We start from the raw sequence: 23,975 nt of genomic DNA on the forward strand, positions 1-23,975 counted from the left end.
CTTTTGGCCCAATTTCCTGCGCAAATTCTTCAAAATTCGACGACGGCAATTAAAATCGTCATTTCAAAAATAATAGTGAAATCAAAATTCACTATTTCTTCAAATTTCAAACAAACGGCGATCAAAACCGCCATTCTCCCTTCAATAATAGTGAAAAAATTCAAAATTCACTATTTTCCTTCAAATTACCACGACGGCAATTAAAACCGTCAATTTCAAAAATAAAATAATAATGGAAAATTCAAAATTCACTATTTCTTCTATTTTCAATTTCAAGAATAATAGTGAAAAATTCAAAAAATTCACTATTTCTTCAAATTTCAGACGACGGCAATTAAAACGGTCATTTTCGAAATAATAGTGGAAATTCAAACCACGCATGTTAACGGCGGCACATAAACCGTCACTTCAAACGTAATAGTGAAGATTCCAAATTCATCATTTCTATCACATGTCAACAGCGGCACATAAACCGTCACTTCAAAAATAATAGTGAAGATTCCAAATTAACTATTTCTATCACATGTCAACGGCGCATAAACCGTCACCTCAGTAGTATCAGCGAAATTTAAAATTTGCTATTTCCTTCAAAAAATTCAAACAAACGGCGATTGAAACCGCCACTTCAAATTCAAAAACGAATAGTGCAGATTCCAAACTCGTTGTTCCTTCAAATGCCAACAGGGGGCTTCCTCGCGGAACCAACTTATTTCAAAAAACAGTGATAGTGGAAATTCGAAATTCACTATTTTTTCGGCGGCATCATGAGTCCGCTACTTTTAAAACAAGCCCATTCGACGCGGCTATTCTCACGGTCGATTAACCGACCCTTCTCCATGGCTGGCGAGCCTTACAACGCATCGCAGCTGGCGAGCCCTCCACGGGTACGCACCATGGTTGGCGAGCCTTACTACGCATCGTGGTGGCAAGCCCTCCTCATATACGCCTCATGGTTGGCGAGCCTTACAACGCATCGCGGTTGGCGAGCCCTCCTCATATACACCCCATGGCCTTAAGCCTTACAACGCATCGCGGCTGGCAAGCCCTCCTCAGGTACGCACCATGGCTGGCGAGCCCTCCTAACATACGCCCCATGGCTGGCGAGCCTTACTACGCATCGCGGCTAACGAGCCTTCCTCATATACGCACCATGGCTGGCGAGCCTTACAACGCATCGCGGTTGGCGAGCCCTCCTCACATACGCCCCATGGCTGGCGAGCCTTTCAACGCATCGCGGCTGGCGAGCCCTCCTCATATACGCACCATGGCTGGCGAGCCTTACAACGCATCGCGGCTGGCAAGCCCTCCTCAGGTACGCACCATGGCTGGCGAGCCTTACAACGCATCGCGGCTGGCGAGCCCTCCTCATATACGCACCATGGCTGGCGAGCCTTACAACGCATCGCGACTGGCGAGCCCTCCTCATATACGCCCCATGGCTGGCGAGCCTTACAATGCGCCGCGGCTGGTGATCCCTCCTCATATACGCACTATGGTTGGCGAGCCTTACAACGCATCGCAGCTGGCGAGCCTTACTACGCATCGCGGCTGGCGAGCCCTCCTCATGTACGCAACACAGCTGGCGAGCCATTGCCCGCAAACACGCAAGGACGTATCTGAAGATGCCTCAGGTATGACTCTTTCTTATGGCTGGCGAGCCTTTGTACGTAGTCTAATGGACTTTAAATGACCCGCACGGACAGTCGACAGACTCTAAACTGTTCCCGACGACAGGTCCTTTGCTCGTATCCTCGAGTCGCCTTGGCGTCACCCTTCCCAACGGCAGGTCCTTGGCCCGAATCCTTTCGAGGAGCCTCGACGTCGCTTGGGTCTTCGGGTTGTAATATTCGATTAACCTGGGGGCTCTACTTTGACTTTCGCCCTGTCCAAGCCTCAGTCTAAGTGGAGGTTCTGTAAATACCTAGTCATAAACGAAATTATGAAATATGAAATTACTAAGCATAAACGAAATTGCATAAACAAAAGAATAGAGATTAGAATTAACCTCCGGTCCTAGCAATATGGCCTAAGAACAAATATCGAGATCGATATTCTCCTAATCGTTGCACCCAAAATGCTCCAAGAAATGCCTTTCTTTTTGCTAGAATAAGAACCCTAATTTCTAATGATTTTAGGGTTTTGTGATGAGAGTTTTTTTAGGTCAAAAATCAAGTGAGAAAAATGATTCCCCTCTATCCCTTTTAACCGTGTAAAAGGAGTAAAAAAAAGGGAAGATATTTTTCTTCTTTTTCTCCAAACCGTGTAACCCACCCAAAAATAAGGAGAAAAATCTTCTTGTTTTTAGGTTGTTACCAAATTGTATAAATGTGTATTAATTATCAATTGTCATTTATGTCGTCACGTATTAATAAGTCCACACACAACAGTTTGTAGTCGATTTATTAATACCGGTCTGTCAACATTTATTTTGACAATTTCGTGTAATATATACATTAACTATAAATATCGCATATTTATAATTTGCTAATTAAATATAACCGTTTATGTTTAATTACGAATTAACATCTTAATTCGTTTAAGCTAACATTATATACATTAATTAAATATAACAGTTTATATTCAATTTACGAATTAATAATTAATTCGTCTCAAATTTATATTATTTAATTGTATTAAATAATCGACTCATCATCACATTAACTAACCTTTTAGTCAAATACATGGACTAACCTTTTAGTCATATAAGGCATCAATGTGATTATATTTTCATATAATCACATCTCTCAAACACATCCTTTAGGTGTGACTTTAAGGGACCAGTTGATCACCGCCATCAGTATGATAATAACTTCAAACTTCTAGCAAGCCAACCGTTATTAGTAAACGTTAATCAACTGATAAAATACTAAGTATACCCTGTGAACCTATAAGAGATTTATACACGTTATCACACTAACTGTGGAGGACACTAGCTCCAACACAGTATCTGCTGAGACTCCAACAAACACCGGATGATTATCGGACTATAACATGTTTTGGAATCGCGGCGTTTGATCGACAGTTTGTGTACAACAGGTCGGAAAACTTAAAACGATTTCGAAAATAAAACATTTCAAAACTTTTCAAAAGTACCTGGAGTATTTAATGCACGACGACGGGGTCGCAATGACACTAACTAGAGTCAAAACCGACACCAGACCAAAAACCGACTTAAAAATTCAAATCCCGACTCCAACAACGAGTCAAACCGAGTCAACCACCAAAAACAAAACATTCAAAGCCTTCTATACTAAGATTTCCCGGATTCATGAATGGTCAAGTACCAAACATGTGACTACAAATCCTAGGATAGAACAAATCATGATTGCACTTGTGTAAAAGTGACAAGACAACTCGAAAACCAGTGACGTGGCTCGCGCCTCTTTGAGCAGCCCAGCTGGCCACGTCGCTCAAAACTCTCTCAACCACTAATTTTCCTATAAATAACCCTCAAATGCCCCTATTTGAGAACTCACGCGAGTGTCCGCCTCCTCTTTTCTCCCTTAAAATTCTCGACTCGACTTCTTAAGTCACAATCCGACGCGTATTTAGCGATCGTAAATACAAGCCTTACACATTGTTTGGTACCGTCATCGTGCATTAAATCACTTGACCGACCACTTCGACCACTACACCATCACTAATCTTAATAAAACACTCTTTTTACTTAACAAAACGGTTTTAAACCGAGTCTTTTTTGACCAAACGAGTTGTTACACTTACGTCGGCTTCTCGCCATAACCAAACATGTAAGTATGAGGGTGTAAAAATACTTCTTTTATCATGTCTTCATTTGTTTTATGACTATAACATGCTAAAACATGCATAACATGATCCAAAACATGGGATAAACGAGCCAAAACTGAGTTTTGGCCTGAGGCAGAAGCCCCTTATTGTGCACATAGGCTCGCGCCTCAATGGGGTGCCCAGGTCAGAACTCAACCGTGTTTGTTCTCATCTTTCTCCTTTAACCCATTTTCATATTTGTAATCGGTTTTTACCATTTCAAATATTTTCAAACCCTTTTTATCTTATTTCGTTTGTTTTAACCATAAAACATTTTTCACCCTTGTTTCCTCATACCATGACTGTTACATTCGTGTTTCGGTGATAATATTTGGTTAATAACATTTAAAAGGTATGTTAAAGCCTTTTATTTCATTTTGGGAGGTATTTTAAAGCCTTTCATCATTTCTTTACATTTTCAAAACAAGCACATTAGTCACCAACACAAAGTCATCCTTGGTTCTACATACCATGCCGGATTTTAACCCGGGTACGATGATGAGTATCGACTAATTATATTCAAATGAACTTAAAACAATTAGTTCATAATTATTTTCAAAACTATTCATGTCAAGCTTGCCAAGTCGAACCCGACACCGAATATCATCAAAATAATGATGATTATTCGAGTCTCGTTCCTCAAATCAACAAATGCGGTCTAAACGACCCTTTCAAACCAAATCGGGTCAATTACCCATTTTTCAATACGTTTTATAAACGTTTTTCAAAAGGTCAGAACACGGCATACAACCGTTGGTTGACCCGCGCCTAAACAGGCCTCTTCTTTCTTATTTCCAAAACCAGGGGAGACCCTCTTGCACTGCCAACAGGCTCGCGCCTCATGTGGCTGCCTGGTGCAGGGCCTGTTTCCTTTTTAGCATTAGTCTAGGACGATCCCGACTCCGGTTAACCCGGATATAGGACGGATCAGATGACTATTTACTCATTCAAAAGTCATATTTGCAAAATGCTTTACTAAGACAAATGGATCACGTTATGCACCTTAAACCTAATACGGTAAATGGATGTTTAACTTCCGTCTTGCATGCAAATCAACCATTAATCCAACTCGACATCTTATACTTGATATTTGGATTAAATCAACCGACTTAGAAAGCTCTCACATGTTAGGTTTAAATTATTGGATGCGCATTCATGCATTTAAACCGTTTTATCAACTTTTGCATTCAACCAACCAAGATCGATCAAGAGAGGCGCTAACGCGGCGGATTGGGTGTCTGATTAAAGGGCTTCCCAATACATACCTTCACCTCTTACTCAGAAACTTTGGATAGTGGACGACCTTATCCAGGGCGTACGAGAGTCATTTTAGTGATAGGATGCTAAAGAGGGACGATTTCCTTATCTTTAGTACCTATGTCAAACGCTGCTTTGTGCTTCGATTTGACCGAGGTATAAAGTGGATTTCGAACGGGTTCCAAGCATCCCACAAATGCTTTGTGGTGACTCCGAACATCTCTAATCGTTTTGAGTCCCTTACCGAGACGAAACCGACCGATCCAAAACGGTCCGGTCGAAAGCATTTTTACGCCGCCTAGCGTGGCTTTCAAAAGACTGCTGCATGTCCGTAGATCGAACCGGACTTGAAGGTGGGCCCATGTCCACAACAACTTAAAAAAAATTACTAAGAGAAAATTTTTTATAGTATGGGAATGAAAAAAATTATATTGGTCAAATTGAATAAATATGAGATTTTGATAGGTTTCAATAGAGTGATAACGAGTATGTGTACGAGTGTATATGTACATACTGATCGCGAGTGCATTTGAATAATCAAAACAAAAGTAATGATTATTAAGTAATATAGTATTATAAACGACATGAAAAAGTAGAAAACGTGTTACATTTTTCTTTAATATCTTTAATTAAATATGTATAAGTCAAATACAAAATATTGATTACGACTAACCAAATACACCGTATTACTTTTAGTTAAATATTTTATATGTTATCTTTTAAATACTTTGAAGTTAAACATAAAAAAATAATATTTGAGAAAGTTCAACCTATTATATTTATAGGTAATAAACTCTTAAACATAAGTATATATAATTGTTTAAAAAAACAAAAGGTGCAAATTTCTCATAGATATGTTTGACACATAACACATGCAAGACATAATCAAAACAGTTGAATAAGTTGAGTTTGAACTCTATATGTTTGATAGATAAATGTCACATATTATACGTAAAAAGTTAAAAATTACATAAAATTCTGTTCACATCATTTTGAATAAATATTAATTGATTTGAGACATAAAATGTCTATTTCATACATTTACTTTACTCATTTGCGCGCATTTCTATGCTTATTTAGTAGCGACTGGCTACTATTCTCCCATGAATCGGCTACTTTGGGTTATTTTGTATTTCGTGCAGATATGGACCCGAAAGAAGGGTTAAACAAGCCAAAACTCGTCCCCGGAGTTGCATTATGGATACTAGTGAAGTTAGGCTCAGGAATGACCATCTTGGAATGCGTGAAGACGAAAGGAAGCATCATTAAGTGATGATTGACGCTGTTGTTCACCTAGAAAAGTCGATCGACTGAAATTCTGGTCGATCGACTATTTTTCTTACCAGGCCGTGTTTGCTTAGTTAGTATTTCGGCCCATTAGTCGTTTAATTAATAATTATCAGCTAATTCTATATAAATAGAAGCTGAGAACTTTATCTTTCATCTTTACTTTTGCAAAAAAACTGTTTTACACGTTACTTTGCTCCTTCCATTTTTCAGATCTAAACTTGTAATCTTCCCCTTTCAATTTCGGTAATTTCAATTGTTCTTCGTTCCTTACTTTCATTATTGTTCTTTTATTGTTCTTATTTATTCCGTTTTATGCTAGTTCAATATCTATTTAATTCCATCATGCAATCATTAGTTTTCTTTTCTACTTTGAGTGTTGTTCTTCATTTAATTATGCATAGCTAAATCCCTCGTGCTAGGATATAGGGGATCCGCGGTTCTATGACATGATATGTTAGGCTTTTGGGTCTAGCTATTTACTCCGTCTGTTTTGTTAATCGTGGCATCTGATAGCGGTTTAATAAATTAAGTGCATGTAATTAATTGGCCTTCTTATTAAACATTGACCTGGATCAAGAGATTGGAAAAGGGCGAAGACTTGCTATGAACAATAGGATAATCTAATTAGGGCGAGAGCTACATTATAATTCTAGGGCGAATAGTGGACCGAGAGGACCTGTTCAGTACCCTTCAGACCGTTTATTGCTAACCGTTAACTTTACCTTAGATCGTTGTAGACCGCGGTGAACTGACCGTCCTAGCTATTTCTCTCTTTTATTGAAATCGTTTTAATTTACTTTATTTTGTTTGCTACCTTAGTGATTAGATAGACCCATTTCAAACCCCCGACTTCGTGACTCAGACAAACTTGAATTGACATATAAATTTGCAAACAGCCTCCCTGTGGATACGATCCCTGCTACCTTGCTAATTAGTTTAGGCCAGTTGGTTTATCTTTGATAGGTGTGCGATTAGCCTGTCAAATTTTGGCGCCGTTGCCGGGGAGGCGACGCATTTTTCTATTTGTTTGATTTAAGTTTGTCTCTTATCTCAAGGAACCTGTGTTCCTTGAGACCGTTTCTCACCTTTCAGTGCTAGTTTTGTTTATGCCCAGGTCTTTCAGGTCTGAACTCATACCCTTTAAACTAGAAAGGACTCTCCGTGCTAGACAAAACTTTTAGAAGGAGATATATCAAGCAGAAGACTTGAGTACGCTTGATTCAGCTTACACCGCATTTGTTGCAGAAAATCAGTCTTTAGAGGAAGACACGTCTACTTCTGCTCCTACTACCATCATGCCGACTTTAGCAAGTCACTCTGAGCCCACTCTTGCTTCTCTTCCCAATGGATTCAAGCTCCCCACCTCGGATACAGGTACTTTCGAAATTCGCCCATCTTACATTAATCTGGTGGAGCGGAATTTATTTGGAGGGGGGGCTGGTGAGGACCCAGCTAAACATATGGAGAAATTTGTTAATTACTGCTGCTCCATTCCTTTGACTGCGGGGGTGACTCAAGAGCAAGTCAAACAGACACTTTTCCCTTTTTCCTTGCGAGATGATGCAGCAGAGTGGCTGCGTGACTAGAATATGGAAACTCATGGTGTTACGGACTGGAAGTCATTAGCTCTTGCCTTCTACAAGAGATACTTCCCACCCCAAAAGACTAATGCTCTCCGAAGCCAAATTACGAGTTTCAAACAAGGTCCTGATGAGCACTTTAATGAGGGGTGGGTTTGTTTTAAACGACTAGTTCGCTCTGTTCCACATCATGGTTTCCAGATCTGGTTCCTCTGTAACCAGTTTTACAATGGGCTATATGACGATGATAGGGCATTACTTGATTCAGCTGCCAATGGGAGATTCCAGGACAACACTAATGATACGAATGCCTGGAAAATAATTGATCAGATAGCTACTCACATAGCTGAGTACGGTAATCCAAGAGGTAGTAAAAAAGGAGGAGGCTTGGATAGTGCAATTGCAACTCAATTAGAGGCTCTAATTGCTCAAATTGCCGAACTAAAGACAACTCAGTCCTTGGGAAATCGGCAGACAGTTAATGCTTTGGTTCAGCAGGAGGTCCCTTGTGAGCGATGTGGTGCTCATGGTCATGTTGCAGCTGGTTGCATGAGTACTTTGGAACAAGTTCATGCCTATCAATCATTTAAGCAAGGTACTCCGTATTCCAATTTCTTTGCTGAGAGAAATCAGAATGTGTACCAACCTAATTCTCCGCCGGCAAATCCTTATATCATCCCTCAAAATCGGGGTAATCAACCACAAGGGAACTATATTAGGCCGCCTCAACAGCAGTTTCAACAGATGCAGCCTCCTCCCCAGGCTTCGAGCAGTGATATGTTAGATATTAAAGCTATATTGCAATAGCAAATGGCTGCTTCACAAAAGCAGGAAGCTCTTATCACTCAATTGTTGGCTCACAATAAAGTCTTGGACACTCAAATTATCCAGCTATCAAGCCAAAACACGAGTAGGTAGCCGGGTGCGTTGCCGTCTAAACCTGACAAGCCTCATGAGACTGTGAATGCGATACATCTTCGAAGTGGTCTTACATATAATGGACTAGAGATGTCCCGGGTGAACAACGAGGTTATTGTTGAAGATCTGGATGTTGATGCAGAAGATGAAAGTGCTAACGAAGTTGCTGTAACGTCTGAAAAAAGTCGATCGACTGGAAAAAGTGGTCGATCGACTAAAACAGCAGAACAGGATATTGAAAAAGCTGAAAAAAGGCGATCAACTGAAAAAAGTGGTCGATCGACTGTAGTCGATCGACTGAAAAAAATGGTCGATCGACTAATTTGCCAGACGGAGTTGCTTATTCATCGTCTACTACTTGTAAAACGCCTTTTACTGCTGATAAGGCGTCCATTTCGGGTGGAGGGGAGAGTAAAATTTCCGAGCCACCTATTGCGATTAAGCTTCCCTTTCCGGCCCGACAGCTGAATACGAAGATTGGGCAGCAATTCGGGAAGTTTTTGAAAGTCGTGAAGGATCTGGAGGTAACGGTACCTTTCACTGAACTTATTACTCAAATTCCCTCATATGCTAAATTTATGAAAGAAATTTTGTCTCGTAAGAGGAATTTTGATGAGGTAGAGACTATTGCTTTTACTACGGAGTGTAGTGCGCTCCTACAAAATAAGTCTCCATCCAAATTGGCTGACCCAGGTAGTTTTTCCATCCCCTGTTTTATAGGCACCCATACTATTGATAATGCTTTGTGTGATTTGGGTGCCAGCATAAGTGTCTTACCCTTGTCTTTAGCTCAAAAGATAGGTTTGACTGAGTTTATATGCACAAATATGACTGTCCAAATGGCAGACCGTTCCTTGTCGCGTCCATTAGGGGTCCTAGAAGATGTTCCTGTGCGGGTAGGGAAGTTCTTTATACCCGTCGATTTTGTTGTTTTGGACATTCCTGAGGATACCCATACCCCTATTATCTTAGGGAGACCGTTCTTATACACTACTGGTGCAGTTATTGACGTAGGAGCGATGACTCTGACATTTAAAGTGGGGGGTGAGAAGCTGACCAACACTCAATCTAGTGTTCATAGGGCACCTATGCAAGTTGTACCTTGCCATGTGGTAGTTGATAGTCCTACAGTTGAGTCCTCTTTTGTCGTTACTGTAACACCTCCGCCCCATGCTGGGAGCAAGATGGAGGACTGTGCTTTTGTCTCTCTTTCTGCAGGACATGACAGGTTGAGCCACCAGGATTTGGGAGGTGGACTTGGTGCGTTGGGTGCGTTTTATGAGGCTGGAGATGCTGATTATGGTGGACATAAAGGAGATCCTTTGCCACGTGCAAAGTGTTGCGAGGAAGCCTATGCAGCGGGACGCCCTTCTATTTTCAAAGCCAAATTTGAGCGGTGGCCCAAGGTGAAGAATGCTGAGGGGACTTCATTTAGTCAGCGGCCGAACTGTGCATCGCCTGATTGTTGATGACTTATGAAGTAAGGTCGAGCGGGACCTCAAAAACCAGCGCTGATCGGGAGGCAACCCGGATTGAATAAACTTTATTTAGCAAAAGACATTTTAGTTTAGTTTATTGTTTGCTTTATTTGCGTTGTAATTAGGATTTATTTCCGTTTGGTACTGAGACAATTGGGACACGTGCTTTGGTTTGTGTTGAGAGATATGTGCATTATTTTCAGGTGCATCGACAAAGAGGCGAGTCGTCTTGGCAAACTAAGCATGAAAGAAGAGTTTGTGCCGCTTATAAGGAGCATAAAATTCGATCGACTAGTTGTTTTGGTCGATCGACTGGGGCTGTTAGTCGATCGACAGGTGATGTTGGTCGATCGAATTTCCCCTAGAAATCAGCACGTTATTTAAGGAGATGATGATCCCGATTCTGTTGTGGGTGATGAATAGTGGCTGCTATCCACGACCTCCCTTGTTGTTGGCTGGTTTGGGGAGGTCATGTTTTGCTCTCCATTGTGAGTCTCCGTTTCCTTTAGCTTGCTTTATTAGTTTTCATTTTGTTGTGTATTTTACCTTTCCCAATTTTTCTCTGCTGGTGTTGTTTGCTGCTGAGCACAATGAGGGCATTATGCATTTTTGGTTTGGGGAGGGTATGCATTTGTTTGCTCATGCATTGTTTTTGTTACATTTTAGTCACATATTTACTGCATTTCCGCTTGCATTGTTCTTTCTTTTCATATATCAAAAAAAAATATTGAAAAAAATGCAAAAAAATAAAAAATAAATCAGCATGTTTTAATTATGCATTTAGGATAGGAACGGTTGGATAACCATGATGAAATCGCATCTATGTTCTCTTTGGTAGCCTAAGTCTTGCATTGCCAACTTATAGACTTGACTTGAAGATTTTGGCAACCTACTTATAATTTCTAAGGATTAGATCCTATAAACTGGTGACGTCTATGACCAGTTTCACGTAGAATTGTGAGTAGTACTCCTTGCATAGCATGTAACATCAATTTGCATAAGTATGAAATTCAATTACTTTTTGCCTGCTACATTCGGGTTAGTGGCCGGTGTCACATGTTGGAGAGTGCTTATAATTTCCCTTTTCTTTCATTATTACCCATTAACTCCACATTTAGCCAAATTTGCCTTTTTGACCCCTTAGCTACATCCAAAATCTAGCCTGCCTTGTCAAGCTAGCTAGTGTTTGCTTCCGCGGGTATAATCATTAATTGTGTTAATTTGGTTTGCTTTGAACGGTTGGGAGTTGGTAGCCTTGAAGGAAGGATCATGAAAAAAAAATAGATGACAAGAAAAAAAAAGAAACGAAAAAAAAAAAGAAATTAAATGAAAAAGAGAAAAAAAAAGAGAGAAAAAAAAAGAGAAGAAACTTGAAAAAAAGAGAAGAATATTTTTACTCCTATGTTTCATTTATATCATATGAGGAGTCGTGGTTTCATTTGCTAAGTGAGTTATTTGCCAAATGAAAGCAACTGTGCTTATTTTTGATGGATTCGGAAGCAGGAAGTTGTTATTTTTGTTTTGTCTAGGTTGCTAGCTTGGCTATCACCTCCGCACATCCAAAAATGTTTTGCCTCTTCTTATCCATTGCCTCACTTTACAATACTTTGTAAGCACTCGGCATGTGACAGGATCTCGTTTGGTTGGAATGTATGTGTACGGTAGCTAGAATTGTCTATCATACTAGACTGCATGCATATTTATGTGGGTCGTAGTTTAGGTGAGCGACTATTTTTCTCTTTCTCTCTCGCACAAATATATGCTTGCCCTTTACTTTGTTGAGAGATGAGCGACCCGTGAGAGTCCGATTTTTACTAGTCTTGCAAGGTCGACGGTTCAAAAATTTCATCCTTGATATAACTCGTTTGCATTGATTTTGTACCTTGTTGTTGGCTAGTATGCATTGAATCGGTTTGGGCATGTAAAGAGCATAGCTAGCTCTGAGCTTGTCCATCGTCCCATTTAGTTTACTTCTTGTGTATAGTCTTTGCTTGCTTGGGGACAAGAAAGGGTTTGGTTTGGGGAGGTTTGATGCATGTCTATTTTATACATTTACTTTACTCATTTGCATGCATTTCTATGCTTATTTAGTAGCGACTGGCTACTATTCTCCCATGAATCGGCTACTTTGGGTTATTTTGTATTTCGTGCAGATATGGACCCGAAAGAAGTGTTAAACAAGCCAAAACTCGTCCTCGGAGTTGCATTATAGATACTAGTGAAGTTAGGCTCGGGAATGATCATCTTGGAATGCGTGAAAACGAAAGAAAGCATGATTAAGTGATGATTGACGCTGTTGTTCACCTAGAAAAGTCGATCGACTGAAATTCTGGTCGATCGAATGGACAAAGTGGTCGATCGACTGAAATTCTGGTCGATCGACTATTTCTCTTACCAGGCCGTGTTTGCTTAGTTAGTATTTCGGCCCATTAGTCGTTTAATTAATAATTATTAGCTAATTCTATATAAAGAGAAGCTGAGAACTTTATCTTTCATCTTTACTTTTGCAAAAAAACTGTTTTACACGTTACTTTGCTCCTTCCATTTTTTGGATCTAAACTTGTAATCTTTCCCTTTCAATTTCGGTAATTTCAATTGTTCTTCGTTCCTTACTTTCATTATTGTTCTTATTTATTCTGTTTTATGCTAGTTCAATATCTATGTAATTCCATCATGCAATCATTAGTTTTCTATTCTACTTTGAGTGTTGTTCTTCATTTAATTATGCATAGCTAAATCCCTCGTGCTAGGATATAGGGGATCCGCGGTTCTATGACATGATATGTTAGGGTTTTGGGTCTAGTTGTTTACTCCGTCTGTTTTGTTAATCGTGGCATCTGATAGCGGTTTGATTAATTAAGTGCAGGTAATTAATTGGCCTTCTTGTTAAACCTTGACCTAGATCGAGAGATTGGAAAGGGCGAAGACTTGCTATGAACAATAGGATAATCTAATTAGGGCGAGAGCTACATTAGAATTCTAGGGCGAATAGTGGACCGCGAGGACCTGTTTTGTACCCTTCAGACCGTTTATTGCTAACCGTTAACTTTACCTTAGATCGTTGTAGACCGCGGTGAACCGACCGTCCTAGCTATTTCTCTCTTTTATTGAAATCGTCTTAATTTACTTTATTTTGTTTGCTACCTTAGTGATTAGACAAACCCATTTCAAACCCCCAACTTCGTGACTCAGACAGACTTGAATTGACATATAGATTTGCAAACAGCCTCCTTGTGGATACTATCTCGACTACCTTGCTACATTAGTTTAGGCCAGTTGGTTTATCTTTGATAGGTGTGCGATTTAGCTTGTCAGAGAACTTATTGTTGATTGTCGTATTATTTGAATAAATTTTATTTTGATTAATATGATAGTTCACTAGTCACAAATTTATTTATAAAACGTTGATCATGCATAATTAATTATCACTTATTAGTTTTAATTAAAACTCTTATGTATTTTATTTTATAACATTGAAGTTAAACCTAAAAATATTAAATTTGAGAAAAACTTATTTATAAGAGAAAATATTGTAGGTTATATATGAATTATACATATAATTTTTCTTCAATTATAATCATAAAATATTAAAATAGACCGCGCGAAGCGCGGGATACTACCTAATATATATATATATATATATATATATATATATATATATATATATATATATATATATATATATATATATATATATATATATATATATATATATATATATATTTAAAGCTGGGTTGAAACGATGTGGATGCGCCACGTAGCGTATTGAACCTTAATTACAAGCAATAAAAATAACAAATCATTAAAAATGAACAGAATAAATGTTGCTTAAATCTCAGCAACATATTAATTAAGCATAACTTAAAAAATATTACAGCATTTATTAAATACATCAAATAAGTATGGTCATTTATTTCTAAATTTTAAACAATATACTTTTATTAAAATTATAAAATACTTCATAAATTATTAGAATTTAGAAATCTAGGAGAGTATTTCCAAATAGTATGTACACAAATTAGTAGGTAAATGATAAATTGACTAGAAATAAGTTGTGATAATGTGTACATTCCCAATGTATGAATGTACGGAGTATAATTTGTTTATCACAAATTATCATTACTGCTATGTTCAATGTTTCAATGTGGTGTCAAAAAACCATGGTCAATACATAGTTTCCCAATGTTTTATTCGAAAGAGTTGTGGCTCCCCTTGCTCCGGCTTTGCAAGTAACGGTGGCGTGCTTAGGTAGCTTTTGAGTTCTGCGAATGCCTTTTCATGTTTCTCGGTCCATTCGAATTTCTGACTTTTCCTCAATATATCATAGAACAGCTTGCACCTATCTGAAGCCCTTGATATGAACCTGTTTAATGCCGCCACCTTCCCTGCCAGCCTTTGCACATCTTTTGGTTTCTGAGGTGACTCCAGCTGGAGTATTGCGTTTATATGTTCCTTGCTTGCTTCAATTCCTCTCTGGGTCACCATATACCCTAAGAATTTTCCCGAGGATACTCCAAACGAACACTTGGACGGATTAAGTTTCATTTTAAACTCCCTTAATGTCTGGAAGGTGTCTGCCAAGTGCTTCATATACATTTCTTCTTTTTTGGACTTTACCACCATGTCGTCTATGTATACATCCATGGTCTTTCCTATTTGCTGCTTGAACATCTTATTTACCAACCGTTGGTAAGTGGATCCAGCGTTCTTCATGCCAAAGGGCATGACCTTGTAACAATATATGCCTCTTTCTGACATAAATGCCGTTTTCTCTTGATCTTGTGGATGCATCTTGATCTGATTGTAACCGCTCCAGGCGTCGAGGAAAGTGAGTACCTCGTGTCCCGTAGCGTCCACCATTGTATCAATATGTGGCAATGGAAAGGGGCCCTTGGGACAAGCTTGGTTTAAATCTGTGAAGTCTACACACACCCTCCATTTGCCGTTCTTCTTGGGCACAACTACCACATTAGAAAGCCATTCAGGGTAGCTAACTGCTCTAATTTTATCTGCTGCCAAGAGACCGTCTACTTCTTTGTTAATGACTTCGTTTCGTTCGGCCACGAATTTTCTTCTCTTCTGTTGTACTGGGGTGCAGCCTGGGTTCACACTTAGCTTATGTGAAATAACGGATGGGTCTATACCCACCATATCGTTGTGGGACCATGCGAAGCAGTCCATGTTGGTTTTCATAAATTGAGTCAGCTGGCTGCGCAGCTCTTCACTGCAAGTTGCCCCAATCAATACTGTCCTATCCGGGTGTTCCTTGTCCGGGTGTATCTGGTCCAGTTCCTCCGAGGGAGGCTCCTTGTATTCTGTCGAGGTGCCCCGGTCCTGTAATTGCTATGAGGGAGCTTGGTTGTAGCCTTGAGGGCTTGAGCGTAGCATTTTCTGGATTCTTCTCGATCTCCTTTTACTGTGACCGTACCCCATTGTGTTGGGAACTTGAGACACTGATGATATGTTGAGGGCACCGCCTTCATCTGATTCAGCCATGGTCTTCCTAGTATCACGTTGTAGGTGGTTGGACCCTCAATGACTAGGTATCTCACTAGTTTACTAACTCCATCAATATATGTTGGGATGGTTATCTCACCTACCGAATGCGCAATCTCACCACTGAATCCCACCAGGGGCACAGATTTCTTTATCAGGTTCTCTTTATCAAAACCCATGGTTTTGAGGGTCTCAAGCATGATGAGGTTCACAGAACTCCCGGTATCCACTAATGCTTTTCATACGGTGCAAATGCCAATGGATAACGTTATAGTTAGGGCATCGTCGTGTTGCTCTGCACCGCTTTCTATGTCAGTTTCGTCGAAGGTTACTGGGGTTAAATTGCTCTGGCTTACTCTGTATGAAGTTTGTGGATGATCTCCTTTGCTTCAGGTGGCTTTCCTCTTAGCGACGGAATATGTTAAACCTGATAGCTCGGATCCGCCTGTTATCACATTAATAATCTTTGTGCATACGGGTAGAGCAGAAGGATGCACCTGATTTGCTACTTCTCTCCTATCCTGCTTGCCCCCACGTGATAACAGGTGGTCCAAGTTTCCCCTGCGTACCTGGAACTTTACCTCCTTTCGCAACCTGTAGCAGTCTTCTGTCCTGTGACCTATGTCCTGATGCCATTCGCATCTCTTGCTGATGTCCCTGTCGTCATTGGGTCGATCCTGAGTGGGAGGCTTTGGCCACCTAACCTGATCACCTAGGCCTCTCAGTGCTTTCAGCAATCCTTCCATTCCCGTGTTGAATCCGTACTCAGATAGCTTAGGAGGATGCTGGAAGTCGTCAACTTGCTGGGTTTTTTCTGCTATTCTGCTGATATTAGGTCTGCTGTACGGCTTAGCTCGCTCGTCTTTCTTTTCTGTAAGGATCTTCCTGCCAGGTTTGTCGAAGTTTGTTATTCCCTTTCTTGCTTGTATATCTTCTTCCAATCTTAATGTTGTTGTAGCTCTCTGCTGGACTTCTTCGAATCTCTCACAAGGGTACATAGTTAATTCTTTGTAGAGGTTTGACTCCTTATCCAAGCCCTGCTTGAAGGCGTTGATGGCCGTGGACATATCGTAGCCTCGGATTGAAACTTTCTCTGCATTGAACCTAGTGACGTAATCCTTGATTGACTCACCTATTTTCTGAACGATCCTATACAGATCACTTGGCTGCTTTGGTGTTCTCCGATTGCTGGAGAACTGCTGATTGAATGCATTGACCAGATTGGCGAATGAAGATATGGTCCCGTTAGGCAAGCCGACGAACCATTATAGTGCTACTCCGGTTAGGGTCGAACCAAATCCTTTACACATACATGCCTCTTTCGAGGCTCCTGTGGCAGTGGTAACCATCATTTTCTGCTTGAATAGGCTAATGTGATCGCAGGGGTCTGTGGTTCCATCGAAGAGGGTCATTGTTGGAACGCTAAATCCTTTTGGTAAGGCCACTGTAGCTATATCGTCAGTAAACGGCGAGTCAGCGTAGCTTTCTGGTGTGGCCATTTCCATAGACAGCGGCATTCCTGGGACCCTTCGGAGGAGGCTTCGCAGTTCCTGGTATTGTTGTTCTATGTATGTCTCTCTCCAGGCAGGTCGCAGGTGCTCTTGTGACTGATGTTCGGCTCCTCGTGTGAAGTTCTGCTGTCCCAAGACTGCTGGTTGGTGCATCTGCGATGCTGCTGCAGCCGGGCCGCTTTCCCAGGTATACTCAGCTTGATTCGTAACTGGGGCCCTAATCATCGGGACCGCAGCTGCTGCTCTGCTCCGTTGGCGTCCCTCTGTATTTGAAGTGGGTGTTGGCTCTTGGTGGGCTGGCTCCTTATCTAGTGTCAATGCCCCCAGTCCTGTTGAGATCAAGCCTACTCTTGACTGTGGTGTTGCGTCCATGTCTAACCTAAGTGCCACTTCGCGTGGCAACACCCGCGTCTGCCTCCGGTCCCCACTTTCTCCTGGTGGCCTCCCGGATCTGTCCTCCTGCATCCAAGGGGACAAATTAGCGGCATGGCTCCTTAACTCGTTGATATGTGCTCGGAGGATATTGTTGTCCTCTTCCATCTGGGATCTCATGCTTCTATTCTCGTTCTGCATTGTCCGGATTGTCCTTGCTAATGTGTCCAATCCGCTTATCATGATGCTGGTGGGACTCGGAGGAGCCTGAGCCTGTTGCCTAGATTGTGCTCCCCTTTCAGGCTGTGTGACTCCTTGTCGTCCCTGGATGACTCCTGAATCTCTAGTTTGTACTCTCTCCAAAGATGGGCTTGCTGCTACCTGGGAACTTTGGCTTTGCTTAACTGCTGGTATTTGGGCAGCAGTGGTGGTCTGAATCGAGGTTGTGCGTGCTGTTGTTGCCGAGGGGATGGTATACGTGTTCTTTGCCGCCGGGGGGCGGTACCGCGTTCTTTGTGGGCACCGCTGGTGCTACCTGGGTTGGTTTCCTGGTGTCCGGACATGTTGTGCTTGCTGTTTAGACTGACTAACGAAGACGACCACTATGCCCCACGGTGGGCGCCAAACTATTTTGGTAAATTTCTACCAATTTAGAGTTAAAGTAGTCTTAACGTTAGGTCAGAATTGCTATTTGATTGTTTGTTGTATGCTAATCTAAATGTGCGATGTAAGTAAAGAACACAAGCAATTTTGGTGACGCGGAAAACCCAATTTGGGAAACAACCGCGGGGGGAGACGGAATCCCACCAATATTTTCACTATAATTCGGGAGGAAATACAGTTCGTGCGTTCGCTATGAATGTTAGGGTATATTTCTTGTATTTTCTGATGATCTTTCTTCTCTGCGTTGAGGCTCTTTATATAGGGAGAGTTCGGCTAGCTAGGGTTTCTTGCTTTCCCTCCAAGTTATTCCTAATTTGACCCTGAATAGGACTTTCCTTCCTTGGATATGGTAAGTGGTAGGACTCTCATAAGCTTCTTCCATGCGGATCAAAGCCCACGTCCTGCGCTGCTCGCTAATGCTGTCACCCTAGCTCCCTGATATCCTGAGTCCCACAGTGCTTCCAGACTTGCTGCCCCAGATTAGCCCATATCCAGATTTTGGGCCTAAGAAGAGTGATGGACTCTCATCATGGAATATATTTTCATTGACTACCATATCTTCACACATATTTCACAAATTTACTCTATAAATTTATTTTCTCTCATCAAATTTGAGTAAGACCCTTCTCTTTTTCCTTATTTTCAAAATATTGTAAAAGTATGGACTTACGAGCAGAGCCATGGAGCCTCGAAATGGACAAAGCGCAAGTGTTCTTAATTTGTTCAAGGTGGAATTTTGTGGTTGATAATGAAAAAAACCTTAAGGTGATGGTTGAGGCCCAACTATTATAAATATTCTTATTACGCTCCCTCATTCAAATGCCCATTGGGCTTGAAGAGTGGTTAGTTGTGCACCGGCTCCCCGTACCGTGTGCTGAGATTCCACTTTGTGGGTTTTTGAGAGTTTTGAGGTTGCCAAGATTTGAACCCGTGACCTTCGGTCACACTGGCTCTGATACCATGATAGATGAACCATCTCAACCAAAACCTTAAGGTGATGGTTGAGACCCAACTATTATAAGGAACATGGCAATTATAAGTGGATATTAGTCAGTAAATATTAGTTAGTCAATATTTGATATTATACTCTTGTATTCTAGGCTAGGATATCGTATATCTTGTATACCGTTCACACTTGTAATTAGCTATATATATCGTATGAATGAAATACCCTAATCAGGGTATTCAGTTATTTACAAGGTATCAAGAGATTAGGTTTCTTTAAAAAATCCCTACCTTGATTCCGCCACCTGCTCTCCTCGTCATCTCCCTCTGCTACGGCCAATGACGAAAGACGGCGATGGCTCCTCTGGATCCGGCAAGCCTGGACTCCACCCCGTTTACTCCGTCACTAACATACTCCACAAAATTCGTATGCTTGATGGTGTAAAAATTACTTACTCCTCTTGGGTTAAATTATTTCTCCTCCATGCCAAAGGTTATAAGGTATCCCATCACATTGATGGTACCCGTCCTCGTGCCGAATCTGATCCGAAGTATTCCGAATGGTGTGAAATTGATGCACACGTGCTTCAATGGATTTATGGCTCTCTCTCTGACGACTTACTCCTTCGGATTCTCGAAAGCGAATCCACAGCCTACGAGGCTTGGACTCGTCTCAAAAATCATTTTCATAATAATAAGGGGGCTCGTGCCGCGGCGTTGGAGAATGAATTTACGAACCTATCACTCAAGAAGACGGCCTCGTTGGATGACTACTGCCAGCAATTGAAGCATTTAGTAACCCAACTCACTAATGTTGGTAGCCCTGTCAATGATCAAAGGTTAGTCATTCAATTGGTACGCAGTCTTACGTCTGAGTATGATACTGTTGGTGCGTATATCAATCAAACTATACCAACATTCGAAAATGCCCGAAGCATGCTCCAATTAGAGGCACAGCGACAATCATCTCGCCCAGAGACTGAAAGTGCCACGGCACTTGCTGCTCTTGTTCCTTCTCAAGGATCGTCTTCAGGTAATTCTGATGGCTCTCAATCGTTTAATTCAAATCGCTCCAATAGTGGTGGAAATTGGAATAAGAACAAGCAGGGACATAAGGGCAAAGGCAAGCAAACTTGGCAGCCGCGTGGGGGTGGTGGCAATTCAGGCGGTGGTAAACCACCGGTGACACAAACCTGGGTCGCCGCTCCTGCTCAATTATGGCCGCAGCAGTACCCTGCTCAGTGGGCCATTCCGTCTTGTCCATACCCTTCGCAACAGGGATGGACGTCGCCTTGGCAGCCGCAGCAGCCACGTGGTACACCCTCTGGTCCACCGCGGTTCACTGCCCTCCCTCCACCAGTCGGACAGGTATTCGTGACTCATAGTGCTGATGGGACAAGCATTTCAGGCTATGACTATGTATCAACCCGAGGATTGCAATTTCTACATGGACACTGGCACTTCTTGTCATTTGATGTCCGAGTCAGGTATGCTATCTCCTCCATTTAATAAGAGCAATATTCGGTCTATTTATGTTGGTAATGGTAAAACTATTCCGGTTCACGGGTCCGGGCATACGACTATCACTACCCAACCCCGACCTTTGTCTCTCAACAATGTCCTGTATACCCAACAAATAATCAAAAATTTAATTTCCGTAAGACAATTCACTAAGGATAACAATGTGACTGTCGAATTTGATCCAAATGGTTTTTCTGTGAAGGATATACGGACTGGGAAAATAATAATGAGGAGCAATAGCATCGGTACTCTCTATCCCGTATCATCTACGTCCACAAAAGATCCGCCCGCTGCCTTCCATGTCGAGTCTGCGTCAGACCTGTGGCACCCTCGCCTTGGTCATCCCGGTCATAATATAGTAGATCATCTACGAACTCATGCTTTTATACGTTGTAATAAGGAGCGTCGCTCCAAACTTTGTCATGCTTGTCAAATTGTTAAGCATAAGCGTCTACCTTTTTATTCTTCCAATTCTATGTCTGTGTCTGCATTTGACATTATACATTGTGATTTATGGACCTCTCCTGTTATTAGTAAAAGCGGTTTCAAATACTACATGGTGCTTATTGATAATTTTACCCAATATGTGTGGATTTATCCGCTAAAATTTAAGTCCGAGGTCTTTAATAAATTCTTGCAATTCCGAACCTTTGTCACAACTCAATTCAATAGTCAAATAAAAAGTTTTCAATGTGATATGGGTCGCAAATTTGATAACTCGTCTTTCCACCAATTCTCACAACAACACGGCCTATCCCTGCGTTTTTCTTGCCCACAAACGTCCTCACAAAACGGAAAATCCGAGCGCATGATACGTCGTCTCAATGAAATCGTCTTAGCTCTCCTATCTCACGCTTCTCTCCCTCCCCACTTCTGGGTTGAAGTTGTACACACAGCCACTTATCTCCACAATATTCTACCATCCAAACTTCTACAATACCGATCCCCCGCTTCCGCACTCTATCTCCGTCAACCCACATACGATCACCTCCGTGTCTTCGGATGCTTATGCTACCTGAATTTGTCAGCCACACGTGACCATAAATTACAGACCCGGTCCACAAGATGTGTCTTCCTTGGTTATCCCGCAAATTATAGAGGGTACCGGTGTCTCGATCTTGCAACTCATAAAATTATTTTGTCTCGACACGTGACTTTCGACGAACATGTTTTTACCTACGCCGAAACCTTCACCCCTGCCCCTACCACCTACACTTTTCTTGAACCCGGACCCCCACCCAACATCAACCAGTTCGCCTACCCCACCCCACCACCACAAAACCCACTAGCCACACCATCTAGCCCCACCAACCTTTCCCCGAACCCCCCTGTCAACTCCCCACTATCCCCTAACAACCAGCCTAGTACCCCTGCCTCCCACCCGAACCAGACCACTAGCCCAGCCTCTCACCCGAACCCGCATACATCGTCTCCCACCAACAGCACTGCTGTCCCCTCCACCCCACCTCCACCACCTCCCCCACCACCAGCCCACACCATCGCCACCCGTAGCAAACACGGCATTTTTAAACCCATTAACCGATTAAACCTCCTCGTCCACAACAAACCACCACTCTCTCCCGTCCCTAAGTCACCACCCAAGGCCCTTCATGATCCGAATTGGAGAGCCGCCATGAATGCCGAATATAAAGCTCTTATTGATAACCGGACTTGGGATTTGGTACCTCGACCCTCGGATGCTCACGTGATTCGATGTATGTGGCTTTATCGCCACAAGTTTCGATCTGACGGTACTCTTGAGAGCTATAAAGCGCGATTAGTTGTCAATGGCAAAACTCAGCAAGTCGGGGTCGATTGTGACGAGACTTTTAGTCCTGTTGTTAAACCCGCAACTATTAGAACCGTACTTAGCTTAGCTGTCTCAAGATCTTGGCCCATTCATCAACTCGATGTTAAGAACGCTTTTCTACACGGCGATCTTGTAGAGACTGTCTATATACACCAACCCCCAGGTTTTACAGACCCAAAGGCCCTGTCTCATGTTTGTCGACTTTGCAAATCTTTATATGGCCTTAAACAGGCTCCTCGGGCCTAGTATCAGCGGTTCGCTACATTTATTATTTTCCAGGGGTTTCGAAGCAGTAAATGTGATGCATCCTTATTTATTTATCATCAGGGCTAGGCAATTGCTTATTTATTATTATACGTCGATGATATCGTTTTAACGGCTTCTAGTGATGCATTCCTAAGTTCTATTATCACTGCTTTGTCTAGAGAATTTGCCATGACAGATTTGGGCACGCTTCATCACTTTCTTGGTATTGTTGTCTCCCGCACAAAGACCGGCCTCTTTCTTTCTCAAAGTCAGTATGCCAAGTCCATTCTTGCCCGTGCCTCTATGTCGGGGTGTAACGCTTCTGCCACTCCTGTTGATACATCCGCCAAGCTCAGCGCTGGCGATGGCCCTCCTGTCGCTGACCCTAGTTTATATCGGAGTCTTGCAGGTGCGTTGCAATATTTGACCATTAATCGACCAGATCTCACCTATGCGGTTCAACAACTGTGTTTATTCATGCATGACCCACGGGAACCTCATTTGCATTTTATGAAGCGCGTACTTCGGTATGTTAAAGGCTCTATGGAACTCGGTCTTACTTTATCCGTCTCCAAGTCACATTCGTTTATTGCTTATTCTGATGTTGACTGGAGCGTTTGTCCTGATTTTCGCCGTTCCACATCTGGGTATAGCGTGTTTTTGGGTGATAACTTGATTTATTGGTCTTCCAAACGCCAAGCTACAGTGTCTCGTTCTAGTGCCGAGGCCGAATATCGAGGGGTTGCCAATGCTGTTGCTGAAACGAGTTGGCTCCGTAATCTCCTTCTTGATCTTCATATGCCAATTCGCCAGGCCACACTTGTCTATTGCGACAATGTCTCGGCCGTTTATATGTCCAGCAACCCCGTTCAGCACCAGCGCATGAAACACATTGAGATTGATATACATTTTGTTCGTGAACAGGTGCAGCTTGGTAAGGTCTGCGTTCTTCATGTCCCTTCCTCGTATCAGTATGCAGATATTTTCACAAAGTGACTCCCGCGCCAATTGTTTAATCAGTTTCGAACCAGTCTTTGCGTTCGTTCCCCTACTGCTACGACTGAGGGGGTGTATTAGTCAGTAAATATTAGTTAGTCAATAT

General features: G+C 41.9%; 1 protein-coding gene across 1 annotated transcript; it reads right to left on the bottom strand.

Moving 5' to 3' along the window:
- Positions 1–15,549: 15,549 nt before the first annotated feature.
- Positions 15,550–15,984, bottom strand: LOC141632272 (uncharacterized). Its single transcript, XM_074444831.1, has one exon. It carries the CDS (start codon positions 15,982–15,984, stop codon positions 15,550–15,552), a length of 435 nt encoding a protein of 144 aa, XP_074300932.1.
- Positions 15,985–23,975: the final 7,991 nt, after the last annotated feature.

This window comes from Silene latifolia, chromosome Y (assembly GCF_048544455.1).
Source record: "Silene latifolia isolate original U9 population chromosome Y, ASM4854445v1, whole genome shotgun sequence".
Classification (NCBI taxonomy): Eukaryota; Viridiplantae; Streptophyta; class Magnoliopsida; order Caryophyllales; family Caryophyllaceae; genus Silene; species Silene latifolia.